Genomic DNA, 17,414 nt, shown 5'->3' with positions numbered 1-17,414 from the left:
TTGAATGACTACAACCTCAACTTAAAACTCTGAAGAGGACTTATATGGAGTTAATACTTTAAATCATTGTGTGTTAATCACCATTAGTTTCCAAACTCAAATAATTCATACAAATGGTGCATCTTTCACTTTTTTAAACCTGTGATAGTTTTTGTAAAATGTCAGAGAGGTGTTAGTGCATGGGCTTGTATTTAGTCCGTGCTTAAAAGGTTTTCTTCCGTGCACAGGACAGGTGGGTGAGGATTTCAGCATTTAGTGTTGGATAAAATGAACAGCATTGGGATGCTGCCTCATAACTGAGTTAAAGCAGTTTAACTGCAAGTAGAGCTTTGGAAAGAAACATGTCAGAGTTTGTTGAGTTACAGTTCTTAGAGCTTTTGGAAACCTTTCAACTGCATTTGCTTAAAGACGTATAACTTGATAGCCTAATTTTTAACAAGTAATATTTTAATTAAGTTAAGATATCCCGAATATTCTTCTTTTTTGCATTAATTTGGAACATTTTCCTATAAATGGCCCAGGATTGTTTTTACTGTAGGAACTTTGGATGTGTGAGGATCTTACTTTGTTGAAGAGTAGACCAAAGGGTGAACTGAAAGCAGTCTACAACTACTTGGAAAAAACTTACAAAGGTTACAGAACCAAACTAATCTTGGTGGATGGCAGAAAACAAGTGATGGCTACAAATTATCACATGAATGGTTCAGGTTGGACACTGGGGAAAAATAAAGCATTAAGGTTATGGTGGAATGAAACAGGATGGTCAGCAGTGTTTCAAAATCTCCATCTTTGGAGGTTCTCAAGATTTAAACTTCATGAATTCGTGGCTGACCTAATCTAGTGATGGTGACAATTGCCTTACAAGCAGAAGGTCAGACTGGAAACTTCCAGAGGTCCTTTCTGACTCACATTTGTGTGAGTTGCTGATTCTGTTCAATATTGTTCAATGTAACAGCATCATTCTGCAGGCACATGAGTCACGCTCTGTGAACATGTACATATAAACCTGCTCTTGCTCACCCCGCTTTCAACAGAGGGTGTGGGACTAGAAGACCCTCAGGTGTCCTTTGCAACCTCAATTATGCATTTTATGTATTCGTGTGTATTTCAAGAACATTGATTTAGCAGTAAAAACTTCATTCTGTATCTTCTTTTTCCAGACCACCAGAAATACAGCTGCTGAAGGAGGGACAGAGGTATACTGAACAATATTCTTTTGTTGTTATATGCACTCATCATATCAGGTTAAAGGGGAATCTTTGATTTCCGGAGTTATAGAAAAAACCTTAGTAGAACCTACACAAAGGATTATTTGTCTTGTTTAGTTTTTTCCTCCTTGATTCTAAAACAGTATATTTGATCTGCATGATTTAGTGTACAGCTGCTCTTGGTCTGTCTCTTAATTGAGCCTGTTGAAATCTGAAACAAATACACTGTTTGCACTTGGCGTATTTTACGCCATCTATTCTTTATAAAGAAAATGGTAACAATTATATGTGATGAAAGCTTCTGTACTTAATCTAACACATCTATATCAGCTAAAATAAAATCATGCTACTCTGTCATCATTCTGTACCTTGCTGTGTATCGTGACTTTTTGTTTGTTTTCTCTTGCAACACATGACCATTAGGTGGCAAACTTACATATGCTAAAAACAGCTATGCTGTCCCCCTGATTTTATTCCTATATATGTTAAGATGCCTACCTTCATTTTAAAATGACACTATTCACCATGCTGAGTCTGACATTATTCTGTTGTTTTTAATAAGATCTTGCCTACTATTCTTTTCTAACTGCCCATAAGCAACTGAGAACTCACTTCTCTACATAGTGCCTATACTTGTCATCTTGATTGCAGAACATTACAACTCTTGGAGTTCAAGAATTCTTTTAGAAGATTCTTAAAGCAAAAAAGCACAATTCTAGTATAAGGGAAAATGCTTTATCTTTCTTATATGAGAATGAAAAGCTATTACAGTTAACACCCATTTCTTATTTCATGGATGGCTTATGTTTTCTGTTACAGTGGACAGTCTGGAGAAGAGGTGAAACTACGTGATGAAGTAATTAAAGCATCTGACATTGAAAATCCTTGGATATCTTCAAATCCATGTGACTCTGGTTCTCATGACACATCCAGTGACAGCAGTAGTGATACTGAACAAGAATTTGTTTCTTCTGTCCTACCGGGAAGTCAGTCAAGTTCAGCCAGTTTTGCACCGCAATTGCACAGAAGCAGCATCCTCAAAAAGAAGCGCAGCCAAAACGTTTATTCCAGCCCTAAAACTGAAGACTCAGATGTGATAGAAGCCACTGAACAGCTATCTAATTGTAAATTAGATGCTCAGGAGCAAACGCGTGCTTGCTCTGTTCATAATAAAATAACTTCTATGCCTTCAAAAAATACTACTCTAGGGAAATCAAGTGCTTCAGAAAACTGTGAAAATACCTGTGGTTCACAGGTAGTTTTTCTAGGTGTGAGCAAAAGAGGGGCAGAACACCTGAAAAGGACACTAGCTAACTCTGTAGAGCATAAAAAACCTGAACTGAAGGATCCAATTAATTCCAAAGGCAGTTTATTAGAAGTGCTTAAGCAAACACTTACGGAATGGAGAACTGAGGAAACTTTAAAATTTCTCTATGGCCCGAACTATACGTCTTTGTGTTCATCAGAGCGTGTATCATCTGCTAACCAGGAGAAGGAAGAGCTTGATGAGGATGACTTAGATACAGCTGATGATCTTAACACTGTTTCTGTAGGGGAGTCTGAAAATAGTTTGAACTATTCTTTACCTTTCACAAGCCCAGGTGGAACAGTTAAGCCTGTGCCTAGCTACGAAAAGTTAAAAGAAGAAACAGAGTTCTTAGAACTCCGAGTAAGAGAGTTCTATAAAGGAAAGTGTGTCTTGGCTGAAGAGGCGGTGACATGTGCACAAGCAGAGCAACATCCAAGCGAAGACAAAGTAAGTGTCCAGAGGAAGAGTGTGGGGGCTGTACGAAGCTTGCCTTCAGAAAATTGGAACCAGCTCTTTGTTTCTGTCTCCCCAAGTGGAGAAGGGAAGGGGAAAAGCAGGTTAGCTGCACACTGTATGTTGGGTCAGATTAAGCAAGCTTCTGTCCATTATGTAATTGCTGGTTGGTTTTTGTTTTCTGTTCAGAGATAAGAGTTTTCTTATGTTTAAACATTTAGTGATAAGCTGTGACTTCTTTTGATGCAATGACTTTAGATACTAGGCTATAGCTGTTGAAGTTTTTTGTCTAATCTAGGATGATCAACAGGAAGATCTCGCCTTCCCACTTGTCGATTCAAATGCACAAATGCAGATTAGAAAGAGAATCGTCCTTGAAAAACTGAGAAAAGCGTAAGTATACTTTGGTAAATGTCTAGCTGAAGCTGGTGCTCATTCATCATCATTAAGTAACAAACACCGTGCAAGGACATTCTCACTTTTTCTAGGTGGCCTTAGTCTTAACTTAAACACATTATTTCCCTAAAAATCTTACTTATGTCTGAGATAGCCATCTGTGGTACAGTCGCAGATGTCAGTTTGCACAGCCTGCTGAGGTAATGTCAGAGGTGTTCTCTGGAAGTAACCTGTCCCTGCTCACAAGCATTGGAGCTTGGAATTGACAGCATTCCACTCTTCAGTAGTTGACAGAAGTCAATACAATTGTGCCAGCACAATGAAAATTTATGTGGTTTTTGAATCTAAATGTTGGTGTAACACATGGAGCTTAAAATGAGAATATGTACTTCAGAAAAAGAAATTCCACAGCAAGCCCTTTATTTATCATTTTCCTTTTCTTCAGTTATCTGGAGATAATCTAAACTACTTGGGTTCTTGTAGGTTGTTTGAAAGCAGATTCTGATGGACATAGAATATGAAATACTAAAATAGTTGTATGTACCAAGTGCTCAAGTCTAAACTGAAAAACTTGATTGGGAGGAACGCAAATATTTGTCCTGTACATTAGGCATACTGTTACTGGTAAACAGGCCTGATCTGCTGCACAAAAGTAAATCTCTTTATCTCTTTATTAACTCTCATGAGCTTTGGTGAAAGTCCTACTTGAGAAGAAATGTGAAGGAAAGGAAAATGTTTATTGACCAGGGTCTTTTGCCTTCCAGATTACCTGCAGTTTTGGGCCCTCTTCAGATTACTCCAGGTGATGTTTACACAGAGCTAAAAAATCTTGTCAAAACTTTTCGGTGAGTATGTGTCTTTATTTAGAGATTCTTCTTGATTGATTAATTAAACGTGCTGTTGAACGATTCGTGATTTGGGCACAGAGAGGGCCCTGTTGCAGGTTGGCCCTTTTCTAGCTGTGTGTTCGTGTAGGTAATGCCACACTCCCTGTGGACTAACAAGTCAGCCCTTCCCCTGCTCCTGACAGTGGCTGGGTCACCAGGAGTATTTGTAGATTTTGAAAAACTAGGCCAGCAGTCTCTGGAGGATGATGGTGAGTCTTTTAAAGGTTCTGCTACCTCGTCACCTCCTATTAAGTGTGAGTTTCTGAGATCTGTCACCTTCTTTTGCTCTGGCTCCCTGCAGCCGGCCTAAATGGTTTTAATGTGATTAATAATGGTTACCACTGGCTTCTTAGAGCCAAGAAGAAGGTCCAGTTTGTTCCTGATTTCAAGGGGACATAGATCTAGTGGGCACTTCATTACCACAGATGAAACTCCTCCTTCAGTCAGAAGCACTAAAGACAGTATTTGGAAACCCTGGGATAAAGAAGGAGGGAAAACAGAATGATGGTAACTTCTCTGAATATCTTAAAGTTTTCTTTGGGACACAACTTTCGTAATTTGAACCTAGATTATGTGAAATGTTGGCTTTGGTGAGTAGAAACCCAGCTCTACCCAATTCCTTGCAATTTTTCAGACATTTGTAAGTATGCCACAAAAACACAGATCTCTACATGCAGGATTTCTTACTACAGAAAGTACTCTTTTTCTTTCTGATGACTCTATGCGTGATCTCTTTTATTAAAAAGAATTGTTAGTGTTTGAACTTGATTCTGTAATTTCAGTCTTTTAAGATGTGATTGACCTTTTATTTTGACAACACTGAAACCAGGGAAGGTATTTTTTGTTATACTAGAGCAGCATGCATACACTATGTATATACCTACTATTTTAATAAGATCTTTGTGTCTTAAACCAGTTTGTTGCTCTGCAGTCTAAATGGTTAATAGTCACTTTAGCTTATGGATTGATAGAACTGGAAAAACCTACATTTGATCTTTTCTATCTACTTTTGTGTGATTGATTAGTAAGAAGTCCTGGAGGTTCTCAAAAGTGGAGCCTCTATTTGAGATCATTTTTGCTATTCAAAGACAATGTGAACAGAATATGAAGTTTTAAAAGTGGTTTATAGCAAAGGAGCCTTGAAGCCAAAATGGATGTCTAAAAGCAAATATGTATGTATATACACACCTGTTGATTTACAGAATGGAACCAAATTTGGACTTTGATTCCAATACCTTGCTTTTACGGCAGTAATTTATCATATTTTAAAAGTCTCCCCTGCTCTATTTAGTATCCCTCGGATAACACCTCCTGAGTTTGTTTTTAAGTCTTCTTTTTTAGGAAGTAAGTTGAAGGTAATGGTAGGAAGTTCTTGGGACTCTCTTACTGTGAAGATTCCAGATAAATTGCTTAGAAAATCAGCATTTTGGGCAGGAGATGGTTGAAGACTTTTGTGAGTGCTACACAAGAATTTTTAAGTGCCCGTATAAACATATATATATATATATATATATCAAAATAAATGGAGTTTTATTGTCACTAATAGTAAAATAATATAAAAATACAGGAAATAGGGAAGCAATAAAAACCATTGGGTCCTTTCTCCTTCTTGCCTTTCTGATATGGAAGGGTCTGTTGATACACAAAATCTAGCTCATGGATATTAAGATAAAGGCATAGGTTTGGATCTCCATTTCTGTATGGAGGTTTCGACTTATTCAATATGAGTGGTCTCTCTGATTTTTTAGGTTGAATGCTTTGTCAGGTGGACCTGGGATAGGTTTTAAGTGGTAGTTATGTTTGCAAGAGTATAAAAATTATTCAAATGTTACTCTCTTTGTTAATGTGCTTAAAATGCTTAATGACTATGGAGGGAGCACTGACAAATGCTAGTGATCTTTCCTGCTTTTTGTACTGGAAATGTTTCAGGCTGAAGAACTTGCCAAAGAGGGTAGGAGATAAAACACATGGCTGTAGTAGAGCTTAGCTGAGGAAGGGTAAAAGAGCATGTGGTGAACTAAACAACAACGATTTTCAGCTCCATTGGTTTTTAAAGGAACACTTGCAGTTCAGCCTCCTTTGGGCAGCATTTTAGTCAATCACCACTGCTGGGAAATGCACTACAGGGATCTCAAGAGACATTTTAGAATGGTTAGAGCTCTTCCCAAACAAAGTCCCTCGGTGCCTGTAAGCTTTTGTTACAAAAACTGAGATGTCAAATAACTCTCCAGAGTGTGTAAGGGCACTTTGTTAAAAGATCAAGAGAAAATTAGCTATTTATATATAAATTGAGGCTAAATGACTATGGTAGTGAATGTGTGGTTGGGTTTTTTTTGAGTATAATATTTTATATTGAAAATAGAATTTCATGTGTGTCCTGTGGTTGCCAGTATTTTAATTCCTTTTATGGAGCTTTGTTGTTGACATTGGACTCTGTCAATGAGTATGATACAGTTGTTTCCAAAAGATGTGTTCAAGGCTTTTTTTTACAGCTTTGTCTTATCTTGTTTCCAAGACAATAATATTTTAGCTTTTAAATATGTATTGGGAGTGTATGTTACCAAGCATATACACTCACTAGTAGGCTTTACCTGTTACCCGTGTTAAGTGGAACTTTAGGTTCTGGGTTTCAAGTTGATCAGCAACACTTTGTCATAGACAAGGTTCTGTATGAAATGTGAAAATACCTGAATGTTAATGACTTTTCTCAAGTAAATGGGTTTCTCTGGAAGAGAGCCTAAAGTACAATAGTAGCTCATTTTTGCTGGTTGTCATCAAACTAAATTATACTACACTACATAAATATGTTGGTCTTTTCCAGAGTGTAGAGGAGCTCTTTCATGGTTAAATTGGTCTAGTTGAAGCCTCAAGAAGAGCAATCTATGCTTTAGTATTTGCCTGTTCTGATCTGGGTTAATTAAACTTCGCTCATCTTAGTGCAAGTTGTGGGAAAACTACAGATAGCTGAGGTCTCCTAAAGTCACAACTTTGTGTCCTAAGCCCACGAGGTTGCCTTGCTGCCTCACAGAACAGGCAAACAGCCAAACTAACAGGTCAGATTCTTGAACTGAAGTTACAGATGCCTGCGCCTGGTTATTTGCGTGTGCGAACAAAAAGGCTGCTTCGTTTGCAAAGATGCTGATGACTTCACTTTGCAACAAAGGTAAATTAGAGAAAGATAAAGAAAATCTTCTCCATTTGGGACACTTTTGGTTTTTCTCTTTTTCTCCCAGTGTGAGAACATGGACAGAGTGGGTAAAACTGAAAGACAGCAAGCATGGAGCTGTTCAGAGGAAACTTTTTTCACCAAATGTACGTTTAGTACCAGTAACTCACTGTTACTCGCTATTAGTTAAATTCATAGCAACATGTTAAAAATTGAGCTCATTGATTCATAGATGACAAGTATATTCTCATTGTAAGGATAAAGAAACTTCTAGAAAAGGAAATAATCCTCAAGACTATAATTTATAAATAGGTACAAAGAAAAATATACTTTAAAAAGGTTTTTATTAACCAGTTACTTTTTCTTGCATCTTGTTCACAACACCTGATGCTCGGGGCCTGTTAAGGGATAACTGTTTAGCATAACAATCCAGGTGTCCGCCTGCCATTCCCCACTGGACAGTGTTTCTGTTATCAAATTGTTTCCTAGAAATCCCCAGAAATGTAATTCTGCTGAGGAAAGGGCAGTGAGCTCCCACATTGCTGCGTTTCTTTCCTATATCTTCAAGTTTGTTGTGGTCCTGCTGCAAGTTCTTGCACAAGGCACTTAGGGATGTGCAGGCACTCTTTACAAATCAGGCCATCATTTGCTAATGGAGTTGTGCTAGGAAAAATTGCATCTGACGCTAATTAAATGGGAAGACAACTAAAGGAAAATAAGTAGAACCAAGTGTGTATGCTCTTTTTCTGTCATTTTTGGGTTTACTTTTTTTATTTACTGGTTACTTTAACCTTAGACTCCCCTGTATTCCTACAACCTCCATATTGGAGTTTGCTTTCTTTGCAGGCTGGGCGTTAGTCAGATATTGAGAGGTCATTTGAGATGGAATTTTTATGCATCTTGCTCTTTACTCCTTTATGCTGTCAGCTTCTGCCACTGTGATCCATCTGCTCAGTCTGAGCTCCTTTCTAGAGCATTAAAACTGCTGCCCAGGTCCTGCTGGCAGCAGTCAAGTCCAGCTGCGGTGAACCACAGCACCCACAAACCAGCAACCAAGCAATCCCCACAGCTATTTGGGATCATCCAACCTTCTTGACTTTCCTATCCTGCCCTACAGAGGCCAAGAAAGTAGACACATCCTGTTTTGAAAAGTTGCATGTTGTTTTCTCTCTTTGGGCAGGTGAGGGAGAACTTAGCCACACTCTTTAATGGCAAAACTCAAATCACGTACACAAAGTTTTGTAGAGTTTTAACGTTTCCCCCTCATATGTTTATGACAGAAATCTACTGACTTCTCTTTCATGAGTTGTTCTGAAGTAACAGTTTTGGCGAGAGGCAAGACCAAGAATTAGTGACCCGTTTTTACAGAGGACTTGCACTTTGCTGTTTCTGAAAGCTTTGCTCTTCAGAGGCCTTGGTGTTGACACACAGCTTGTTTTTGAAAGTGGTTGTCCTTCCGCTGCTCCTTATTATTTAAGGCTTCACACCTGTAGGTTGCTAGCTTTAGTCTGATCAGCCTGAAATGCTGGGGCTTTTTTCAGCTGCACAAGTGCTTTAGGCCAGGTGTTGTGTGGAAAGGTGAGTCGCTGTGGAAGCCTGACTGGACTGTTCACCCGGGCAGAGCCAGCAGTTCAGCAGCAGATCCATACTGTGTATCCTGCTGCTTAGCTGTGTCTTTTGACTGCCTCCTTCATAAAGAGCATATTGATGGCAATGACTAGTGTTCAGACCTTGCCAATCAATACTAACATTGAATAAGAGTTAATTGACACAAATAACTGCATCTCTCAGTTTGTGTACAAGAGTGACACCTTCCTGTGCTCTAATCAATAATAACTCCTTGTAGAGCATTGAAATAAAGCTGCGTTCTCTATTTGACAGAGTTTTCCCAGGAGGCCTGGAGCTGTCTCTTCCATTGTGTCTCAGCACAGCAGATTAACTGGAAGGTTTTATTTGAGTTGCTTGTCAAGATGATTCCATCAGGCATTTCTTGGTAGTGTTTGTCACTGTCATCACTATTGAGTCAAGCCGTGCAGCCTTTGTTTTGTCTCTTGTTTTATAGCCAGAAAAATGTGACAGTTTACCAGGTACAAGCTTTGTTGCCAGCTAATGCCATTAGCTATTTCAAATAGTAATGGGGAAACACGCATCTTTGAATAACAAAAATAATCTCTATTTGATGGAACTACTAGTTCTATTTTGATGTGACAATTCCTGTACACATAGTACAAAACATTGCTTTTCCTTTCATCATTTAACAAAACTCAGGCTGTTGAGACACTATTTGAATAATCATTGCTTTGAAATCTTATTTTTGTTGCAGGACTTGAAGATTTGCGGAGAAAAATTATCCTATAAAATGTCTTATTGATAGCTGTATTCTTTATGACCATTTTGAATATAACTTTGAGGAAATAGTTAACAACTTTAATTTTGACAGTGGCAAGTACAAATACTTCTATTTTTCCACTTTTCAACACTTTTTTTTGGGTAACTACATACTTGCCCAAAGAAGTGAAAAATTAAAAAAGAATCTGGGGAAGAAAACCCTGGATTTTAATTTGTTGCCAAGTATTTCATTGTAAGCAACCTCCCATCCTCACCAATGCCTGTAGAAATGGGTATGAATGACAGGGTAGCTTCATTCTCAATTTCAGTGTATACAAGGCTGCATAGAAGGGAAGCTGAGAGCAAGAAGGATGAAAATATGGGGAGGCACTCGCCCCTCAGTATTTCTGTTGGATGGTGCCATCTGCCTGAATAAAATCAATTCTGCTGCCTTTTAGGTGCCCACATAGCCACATCTTCATTTTTAGCGGTGACTTTTCCATGAAATTTCTTGTTGTGAACAGCATGGGTCATGCCTAAGTTCAGCCATAGCAATTCACACGTGAATTGTTTTAAGTCAGATTAACATTTGACTTAAAGCCGATCTGTCTTATTACGAAATTCAGCCAGGTGGGTCAGCAGGTATAACATGCAGCAGCACTTTTGTTGAGCTCGCCTGTGTTTTTTCATTCACACCTCATTTTCTTGCTCTTGTACCTGCAGTGGTGCTCCTTGCGCAAGTTAGAATTCCGGGTTTCCATTTAAAAACAGGAACCATCAGAGGATTGTCTCCAGTGTCTTATAAAATCCAGTCTGTTTCCGCAACATTAGCTTTTACAGCAAATCTGGATCTGAAGCCAACGGGGGGGAAACTAAGTGCAGGAAGGCCCGGCTTTTCAGAAACGCCTGTGCAGTTCTGAGAGTTTCCCAGTGGGTACGAGCAAGAGCTGAGCCCTCGCTGCAGCCAGGACTATTTGTGAGCTAATTCAGAGGATTAGCTTCTGTTCGGTCTTCCCCATCCCGCTTTCATATAGAAAAAAGAGACATATTGGGCATTCTGCCATTTTTCTGTTACAGGAGATGAGAGAGAAGCCTGAAAGTTGGTGATTTGCTGGATATAGGTGTAACTGCTACATTGTAACTCAGTGTATTAAGTCTCTAAGTGGTAGATTTAAATCAAAATTCAGTTAAAATCTGTTTACTTTCACTTTTAAATGTTCTGATTTTATTTTTAATTTATTTTTCAGATTAACAAACAGAAATATTATTCACAAAATGCCTGAATGGACTCTAATTGCTATCGTTTTGTTATCTGTGTAAGTACCGTTTAATGTAAAATATTCTCATACACAACTGTTTTGATAGACTAGGTAAGGCAAGATTTAATTTTCAAATAAAAGGAGGGAAGGATTTCATTAGATTAACTGGCAAATCGATTAATTATTTTTTCATGCAAATGAACTTAATTCTTTTGACAAAACAGGATTGTCTCACTTGCAAAAACATGTTAACAGTGCAGAAACTTCAATGTTACGTTAAAAAAAGAAAAGTTAAGCTTTAGGCATTTGTAAAGAGGGCTGGTGGCCTGAAGGAGGAGTATACTTCACCTTCTTCCATTTGCTGCTGACAGACATTCTCCTCTCTGACAGAAAGACAAAATGATGTGTATTGTATTACCTGGATTTGGCGTAACTGTTACACTTTTCATTTCTCATTTTACTTCTAATTTCTTGGAAGATTTCGCTTTCATGATTAAAGGAAAATTATTTCAATAAAGATACAGCGTGCTTCTAAATATGTTTGTTTGACTATTGTAGCAAACTTTTTTGAGAGGGGAAAGCTTTTTTAGCAACTCCCAAATTTCTGAGGGGAATACTGGAGCCCAGTATTTTATTTTTTATGAGGATTAGATTTACTGCTTAAGATTATGCTAGTACAGTGCCTATAGTCCTTCTTAGCTTTGTTCTGCTTACTGTAGAATTAAATTCTTCCCAAAGGTTTTCATAATAGGAAGCCTGATTTTATTATAGTGTCTTTCAGTAAACTTCCACACCGAGGCACGATCTATAAAAGCTGTAGTCAAATGCATCAAGTAACTTCCTCAGTTTCTGTTTTCCAAATTCATGTACATTTATGAAGTTAAAGACACAAGCTTTGCAGTGTGTAAAACAGACAGTTCTCTCACAAATTCGTATGAAACATTTAACATGAGTTCACCTTTTAAGAAATCACCGGTGGTTTCACACAGTGGCAGGCCCTGCCTTTCAGCAGGGTTAAACCATCAAGCAATCTTTTTATGTCTTTCAGCTTGAATTACAAGATTGCAAAAATCTTATCCCAGAGACTGTTTATTACCGCGCTGCTGCTGCTGCTGCTTTTGGGTTTCCTGGGTCACTGGAGCCTGCAGGACAGAGAAGTGCTTGCAGACATTCGCAGGTCAAGAAGTGTTGTGGGCCAACCTCAGCGCAGCCCGGCACTGCACTTACTTTCTTGATCTTGCTGCAGCCTGACACATTGTTCTGGCTCCGCTGTCCCAAGGAGGACGGTACCAGCAGGCATTAGAGTAGGCTTCAGCGAGCCTTACATCTGTGTCACCCAGCCAGATACCGCTCAAATGATTCATTAAATCAGAACACAGAAAGTAACTTTACTTGAATGCCTTGACATAAATTTTTTATCAACTATAAGAACAAATCTTTTGTCATTTTTACTATATATTCTTATGGTTGAATTGGTAATTTGTGAAACAGATCTTATGAATTTTTCAAGTAGTTTCTGTACATTTAAGGAAGTGGTGACTCTTTTGATCAGAAGTTAATGTTGCTGGTCTCTGCACATATTATGAGCTCTAAATGTTTACATACCTAATGATTGTTTTACAGTTGCTTTAAAATGTTATACAAGCAGCAGACAGTCTTGATAGCAATCAGTAGAAGCAGAGAACCAGGTCCTTTTTCACTTTTGCTTTCTAAGGGTCTGCCGCTAAATGAATTATATTTGAACCTAAAACAGAATAGATTTTATTTTTAATGTTATTCTGGGGAAATAAAACTCCTGTTGATTTCAGCTTATTGTAAAGTTCTTGCAGGCTCATGGCCTTCAACTACGCTTACTTCAGTGTTAGGAGAGGATGTGGAAGAATGTACATGGGGTAGAATGAGTGTTAACATTGCTCTAAGAAGATGAGTGTTGCATCATTTCTGCAAAGATTAAAGCAGAATATTTAATTATTTGGGAATTCTAATGAAACCTGAATATTTGGTGGAAGCCAGAAGCATGCAGGGAAAGGCTACCGAGGACCTCAGCAACCCGTTGGAGACAGGTCCTCACCTTGTGGCCCTTTCTCACCTCCTGCAGTCCACCAAAGCAGCTCTCGTCTCTTACTAATACTGCTTGTAAAAATAATGACACTCTGTTAAAGTCTTCTCTGGTTTCCCGTTAGCTACACTGAGAGCCATTGCATGTTGCATCCCCTGTAATTTCATTTAGATCAGAGTTGTATGGGGCCTGAGTCAGAGTGGCTCTTTGCTGGCTCCTGTCCCTGCAAGAGGAGAACCCGTTCAGAGTGTGTGTTTCCAGGCCTGGCCTGCTCCCAGCACAGCGTGCTCATCTCACTCCTGACACTGAAGGAGCAGAAGCAACACCCTGGCAGAGGATAATGCTGCCTCTTTCCAGGAAGATGAAAGACCGTGTTACAGAGACCCTGTGAGGCAGGAGGTATAAGAACGGAGACTACAGAAGGCAGACTGAGCATGGGATTTCAGGGTATACTTCAAAAGAAACTACTAAGACCTCAAGTATTTTTTGTTTGGAGGGAGGCAGCGTTGTTTTGTTTAAAGTAGCAACTGTTGGACTTTGCTTGCACCCCATTTTGTGCACCGATATTGTGGCTCACCACTTCCTTCGCACACATGGCCAGCCTGTGCTGGGGACTCGGCCTGTGCTTCATTTCACAGTGTGCCGTCAGACTGCCCCCACCCTTGCTGTGATACGCTATTGCGCAGAATAACTATTAATCATTACTGCTGTATTGAATTCAAGTGTCATCACTGCTTAATACTTTGTGTTACATTATGATAGTGCTACCCTCTCTTCGTTGGAGAATGCCTATTTACTCTTGGTAGGGTGCAGCATGCTGGATAGTCATAACACCTAATTTTGGTGCTTAAATTAGACCTAGGCTCCATTTATAGTGTGCTGGTCCTCAAGAAGCTATTAAAAGTACTTACGTGCCCTTCAGTCTATGGACTATTGAAGAAACCTGGGCTTCTAATTCATTGCTGTGAAATGACGTGCATGAAATTAGACAGTGTAACTGTCTTTCTCAAAGTATAAAATGTAGGGAGATCACAACAGTGGAGCATTTTCTGTTCCTTAGTGAACAGCCGGATTTATTCAATCAAATTATTGTATAAAATCTGAACCGCCAGTCGCAGCCTTTATTGAAAATCTAGCCTGAGGCACTCCCATCTTTATGACCAGCACATTCAGCAATGCTGTATTGGCCTTCTTAGAGTACACTCTGACAGCCAGAGAATTATGTTCAAATAATTGCATTCGTGTCTATCATGGAGTGGGTGACTCTTTAAAATATTCTGTAGAACAAATGTCTTGTTTTTTTGGTTTGTTTTTTTTCTTGTTGTTATTTTGCCATGTGTAGCAATTTTGGCAGTGGTAGATTTCTGTGTCTTCCTGTTGCAATGTTTGGTACATTGAGCAGAATTTTTTGTTACAGTAACAGCTGCTTTATAACGCACTGTAAGCTAGAATATGGAAGTTGCATCTTTTCCTCCCAAAGAACTTTGCAAGATATCAAATGAAGCAGATAAACAGATACAAATAAGAAAGAACGGAGAAAGCAGTGGGAAGATTGGTTGCTATACAAGCATGGGCACTTGCTGTTTTTAGTGTATACCCCTGGTACAGTCTAATGGAAAGCTTTCAAGATATTTTCAGGAAATGTCTGCTTTCATCTGACTTATCTGAGCTGGCTGGTTCCAGTGAACTGTGGTCAGCTTTGTCTACAAAGCCTATGCAAGAGATTCCCCCGCTAAAAGCTTTGAAGCATTTCAAAATGTTCTGGGATTAGTTTATAAGCTTTCGGTGCAGTATTTAAACAAACTCAAGATGACCATGATCACTAAACAAAAGCCATCATTATATGTGTGCAGCCACTTTAGATAAATGTGTCATGTGGAGATGTACTCTAGAGGTTTACTCTCTTGGAGATAACGGTTCAGGAACTGGAGAATCTTGGGTTCAAGTATGTGTTTTTACTTCTTTGCACACGAGAGCACATCTATTGCTCAACACTGACACTTCTAAATTATTTTAAAAGGAATTCAGATGTTTGTGATGCCACTGCTGTGTTCCGTCTGGAAATGCTTGAATGTTTGTAATGTACAAATCTAATGTACAAATGCATATTGGATAGGAATCCGAGTTGCAGAGTGACTCTTTTCTACAGAAACCACATACAAGTCAGCTGGATGATCTTTCATTTAGCAATTTTGGTGATAGAAGATTGTATCCAGGTTCCAGCTGAGAAAAATAATTTATCATTAAGCTAGAAATATAATTATTTTCCATTTTGAAATAGAGTTTGCAGGACCAAAAATCCAAAAAGTCTTTCTTTTTATAAAGTGTTTGAATGTGGTCATAGTTTTGCCTTCACTCTTGGTCTCTGTCTGTAGAGTTATATTATTGTGTGAAACAGAGAAAAGCCAAGTTTGTCTTAACATGTTAAAAACATTTAAAAGTATATTTCTTTTTCTCTCCATAATTATAGGTTGTCATTTGGTGAGTATGAACTCAAATAGGTTTTCTGTTAAACAGTTCTTACTTATCAGCACTTTCTAAGCAAACTCAAATCTGCTTATTTGGCATATTGTGGAGTAGATCAGTATTACTCTACTTCCTCCTAGCACATTCCAGTATTACTAAGGAAACAGATAGAGAAGAGTATTTTGAAGGATTTGCAGTGTTGTTAATTGGGACGTTAATCAGTGCCAACTTTAACTAAATATCTTCATCAGTTAAGGGACAAAATAGAAGAAGAGGAAACCTTAACAGCTTCAACCTGGTTGTGTTGCTGTAGTGCTGCCACACAGGAAAGCGTCCCCAGATTTGATTGCAGCACACACAGTCTTTTTCCATTCTAGTATTTCTCAGGGATAACCTTCTATATGGGAGATCTGGATGTGCTGTGCACTTCCACGTAAGCCCAGCACAAACCGCCTGAGGTGAGGCCAGGATAATCAGTTCCCCTTTGCAGTTCTGGTCCTTGACCTCATCAGCAGGAGCAGAGCCTCAGCACACGCTGTCTGCTGGACCTCGGGTGCTTGGGGTTAGAGGGCTGGCTCAGGAACCTGTCTGCTCTGCACCTTCTGCTCTGCACCTTCTGCTCTGCACCTTCTGCTCTGCAGCTGCCCGTTCTGCTGCCCAGGGCAAGGGGAGAGCAGGGCTGTGGCTTTCTGCCAAGTGTCTCGGAAATCCCTCCAAGAGAGAGATGGCTGCGTGTTCCCAGCAGCAGTAAGTGTGGGCATTCAGACTGAAGTCATGCCCAGCTGTGCAGAGCTGGGGTGCAAAGTGCATCGCTAGTTATAAATTGTCCTTCGTGGTGGTGTTCTCCTGGCTGATCTTTTTATTAGAGCCTAGAAATACTTCTATGTTGAATGTAATTTTGGATCTTCTGCTTTAGTCATCCTTGGGTATGTTACATTCCAAATGTACTTGTGAATTAAGAATATGGTGGTAGGTAGGGAAAGTACTTTCCTCTGCCACTTCATTTTTGCCTTTTGTGTGACTAAACAAGAGATTTTTGTTGCAACTTCTGTTTCAACCCTCTGAAGGATAGCTTGCTAGATTTCGGAAGATCACTTTATCATGTTGACTCTTTGGGGAGCTAACTCGGTCAGTGGAGTTCATGTCCTGTTGAACTCTGTGCCATAACTACGTGCTGATCAAGCAGATGGAAAAATTGCCTAGCCCTACTACAGAGAAGTGTTTTAAATTTAAGTTTCTTGAAAAGTATATATTTAGAAAATTTCTCTTGTAGTGTCATGTTTTCCCTCCTTCCGTTATTGCTGCATACAGCTTTGCTTGTTGGAAGGCATGCCGTAGCACAGAGTAAGTTGTACAGTTACACAGTAATGTAGACAGTTCTGAACTAATGCTGCAAGTAAGCCATGAGTTTACACACTAACAGCTGCCCCAAACTTAATTTTAAACTAAATGTATTTTAACTTCACCAATTGAGCAAACTGAACTTTGCAGCTGAATTTTGCAAACTGAATTTTGCAGCTGAATCCCGAAGCTGTAGTCCTATGAAAATATACTTGCTTCCTTATTAATAATTAATCTCAATACATTCAATGCAAACATTTTTTATCGTGAAACATTACCCATCTGTTAAAAGCAAAACATGACTTTGACACACACTTGCATCTTTTCTTTTCAGAGTTTTAACTTTATCTTAGTAAACTTTCTAAAGAACTGCCTACATTAATGGGGACGTGACACATAGGCAGTGTTTCTGACTTACCGGAAACTTTGTCGTAAGATCAAAATCACCGTTGATTCGGCTTGTTGTTTCTGAAACAAAAAAAATGTAGAGGTACACATCATTGGAAAGGTTAGTACAGCTTCCCAGCATGTGATCCCCAGAT

At 39.0% G+C, this 17,414-nt stretch overlaps 1 protein-coding gene across 1 annotated transcript in view; it reads left to right on the top strand.

Annotated features, from left to right (window-relative positions):
* RPAP2 (RNA polymerase II associated protein 2) overlaps positions 1-17,414 on the top strand; it is a 39,084-nt gene that overhangs the window by 6,056 nt on the left and 15,614 nt on the right. The window contains exons 7-11 of the mRNA XM_082054548.1: positions 1,161-1,196; positions 2,028-2,964; positions 3,269-3,363; positions 4,131-4,211; positions 10,995-11,063. Of these exons, the coding sequence (XP_081910674.1) occupies positions 1,161-1,196; positions 2,028-2,964; positions 3,269-3,363; positions 4,131-4,211; positions 10,995-11,063 (1,218 nt within the window). The remainder of the gene's footprint in view (positions 1-1,160; positions 1,197-2,027; positions 2,965-3,268; positions 3,364-4,130; positions 4,212-10,994; positions 11,064-17,414) is intronic.

Source organism: Streptopelia decaocto (assembly GCF_964273445.1).
Source record: "Streptopelia decaocto genome assembly, chromosome: 5".
In the NCBI taxonomy this organism is placed as follows: domain Eukaryota; kingdom Metazoa; phylum Chordata; class Aves; order Columbiformes; family Columbidae; genus Streptopelia; species Streptopelia decaocto.
Note: the sequence above shows the minus strand (reverse complement) of the source record. Positions and strands in the feature narration are given on the sequence as shown.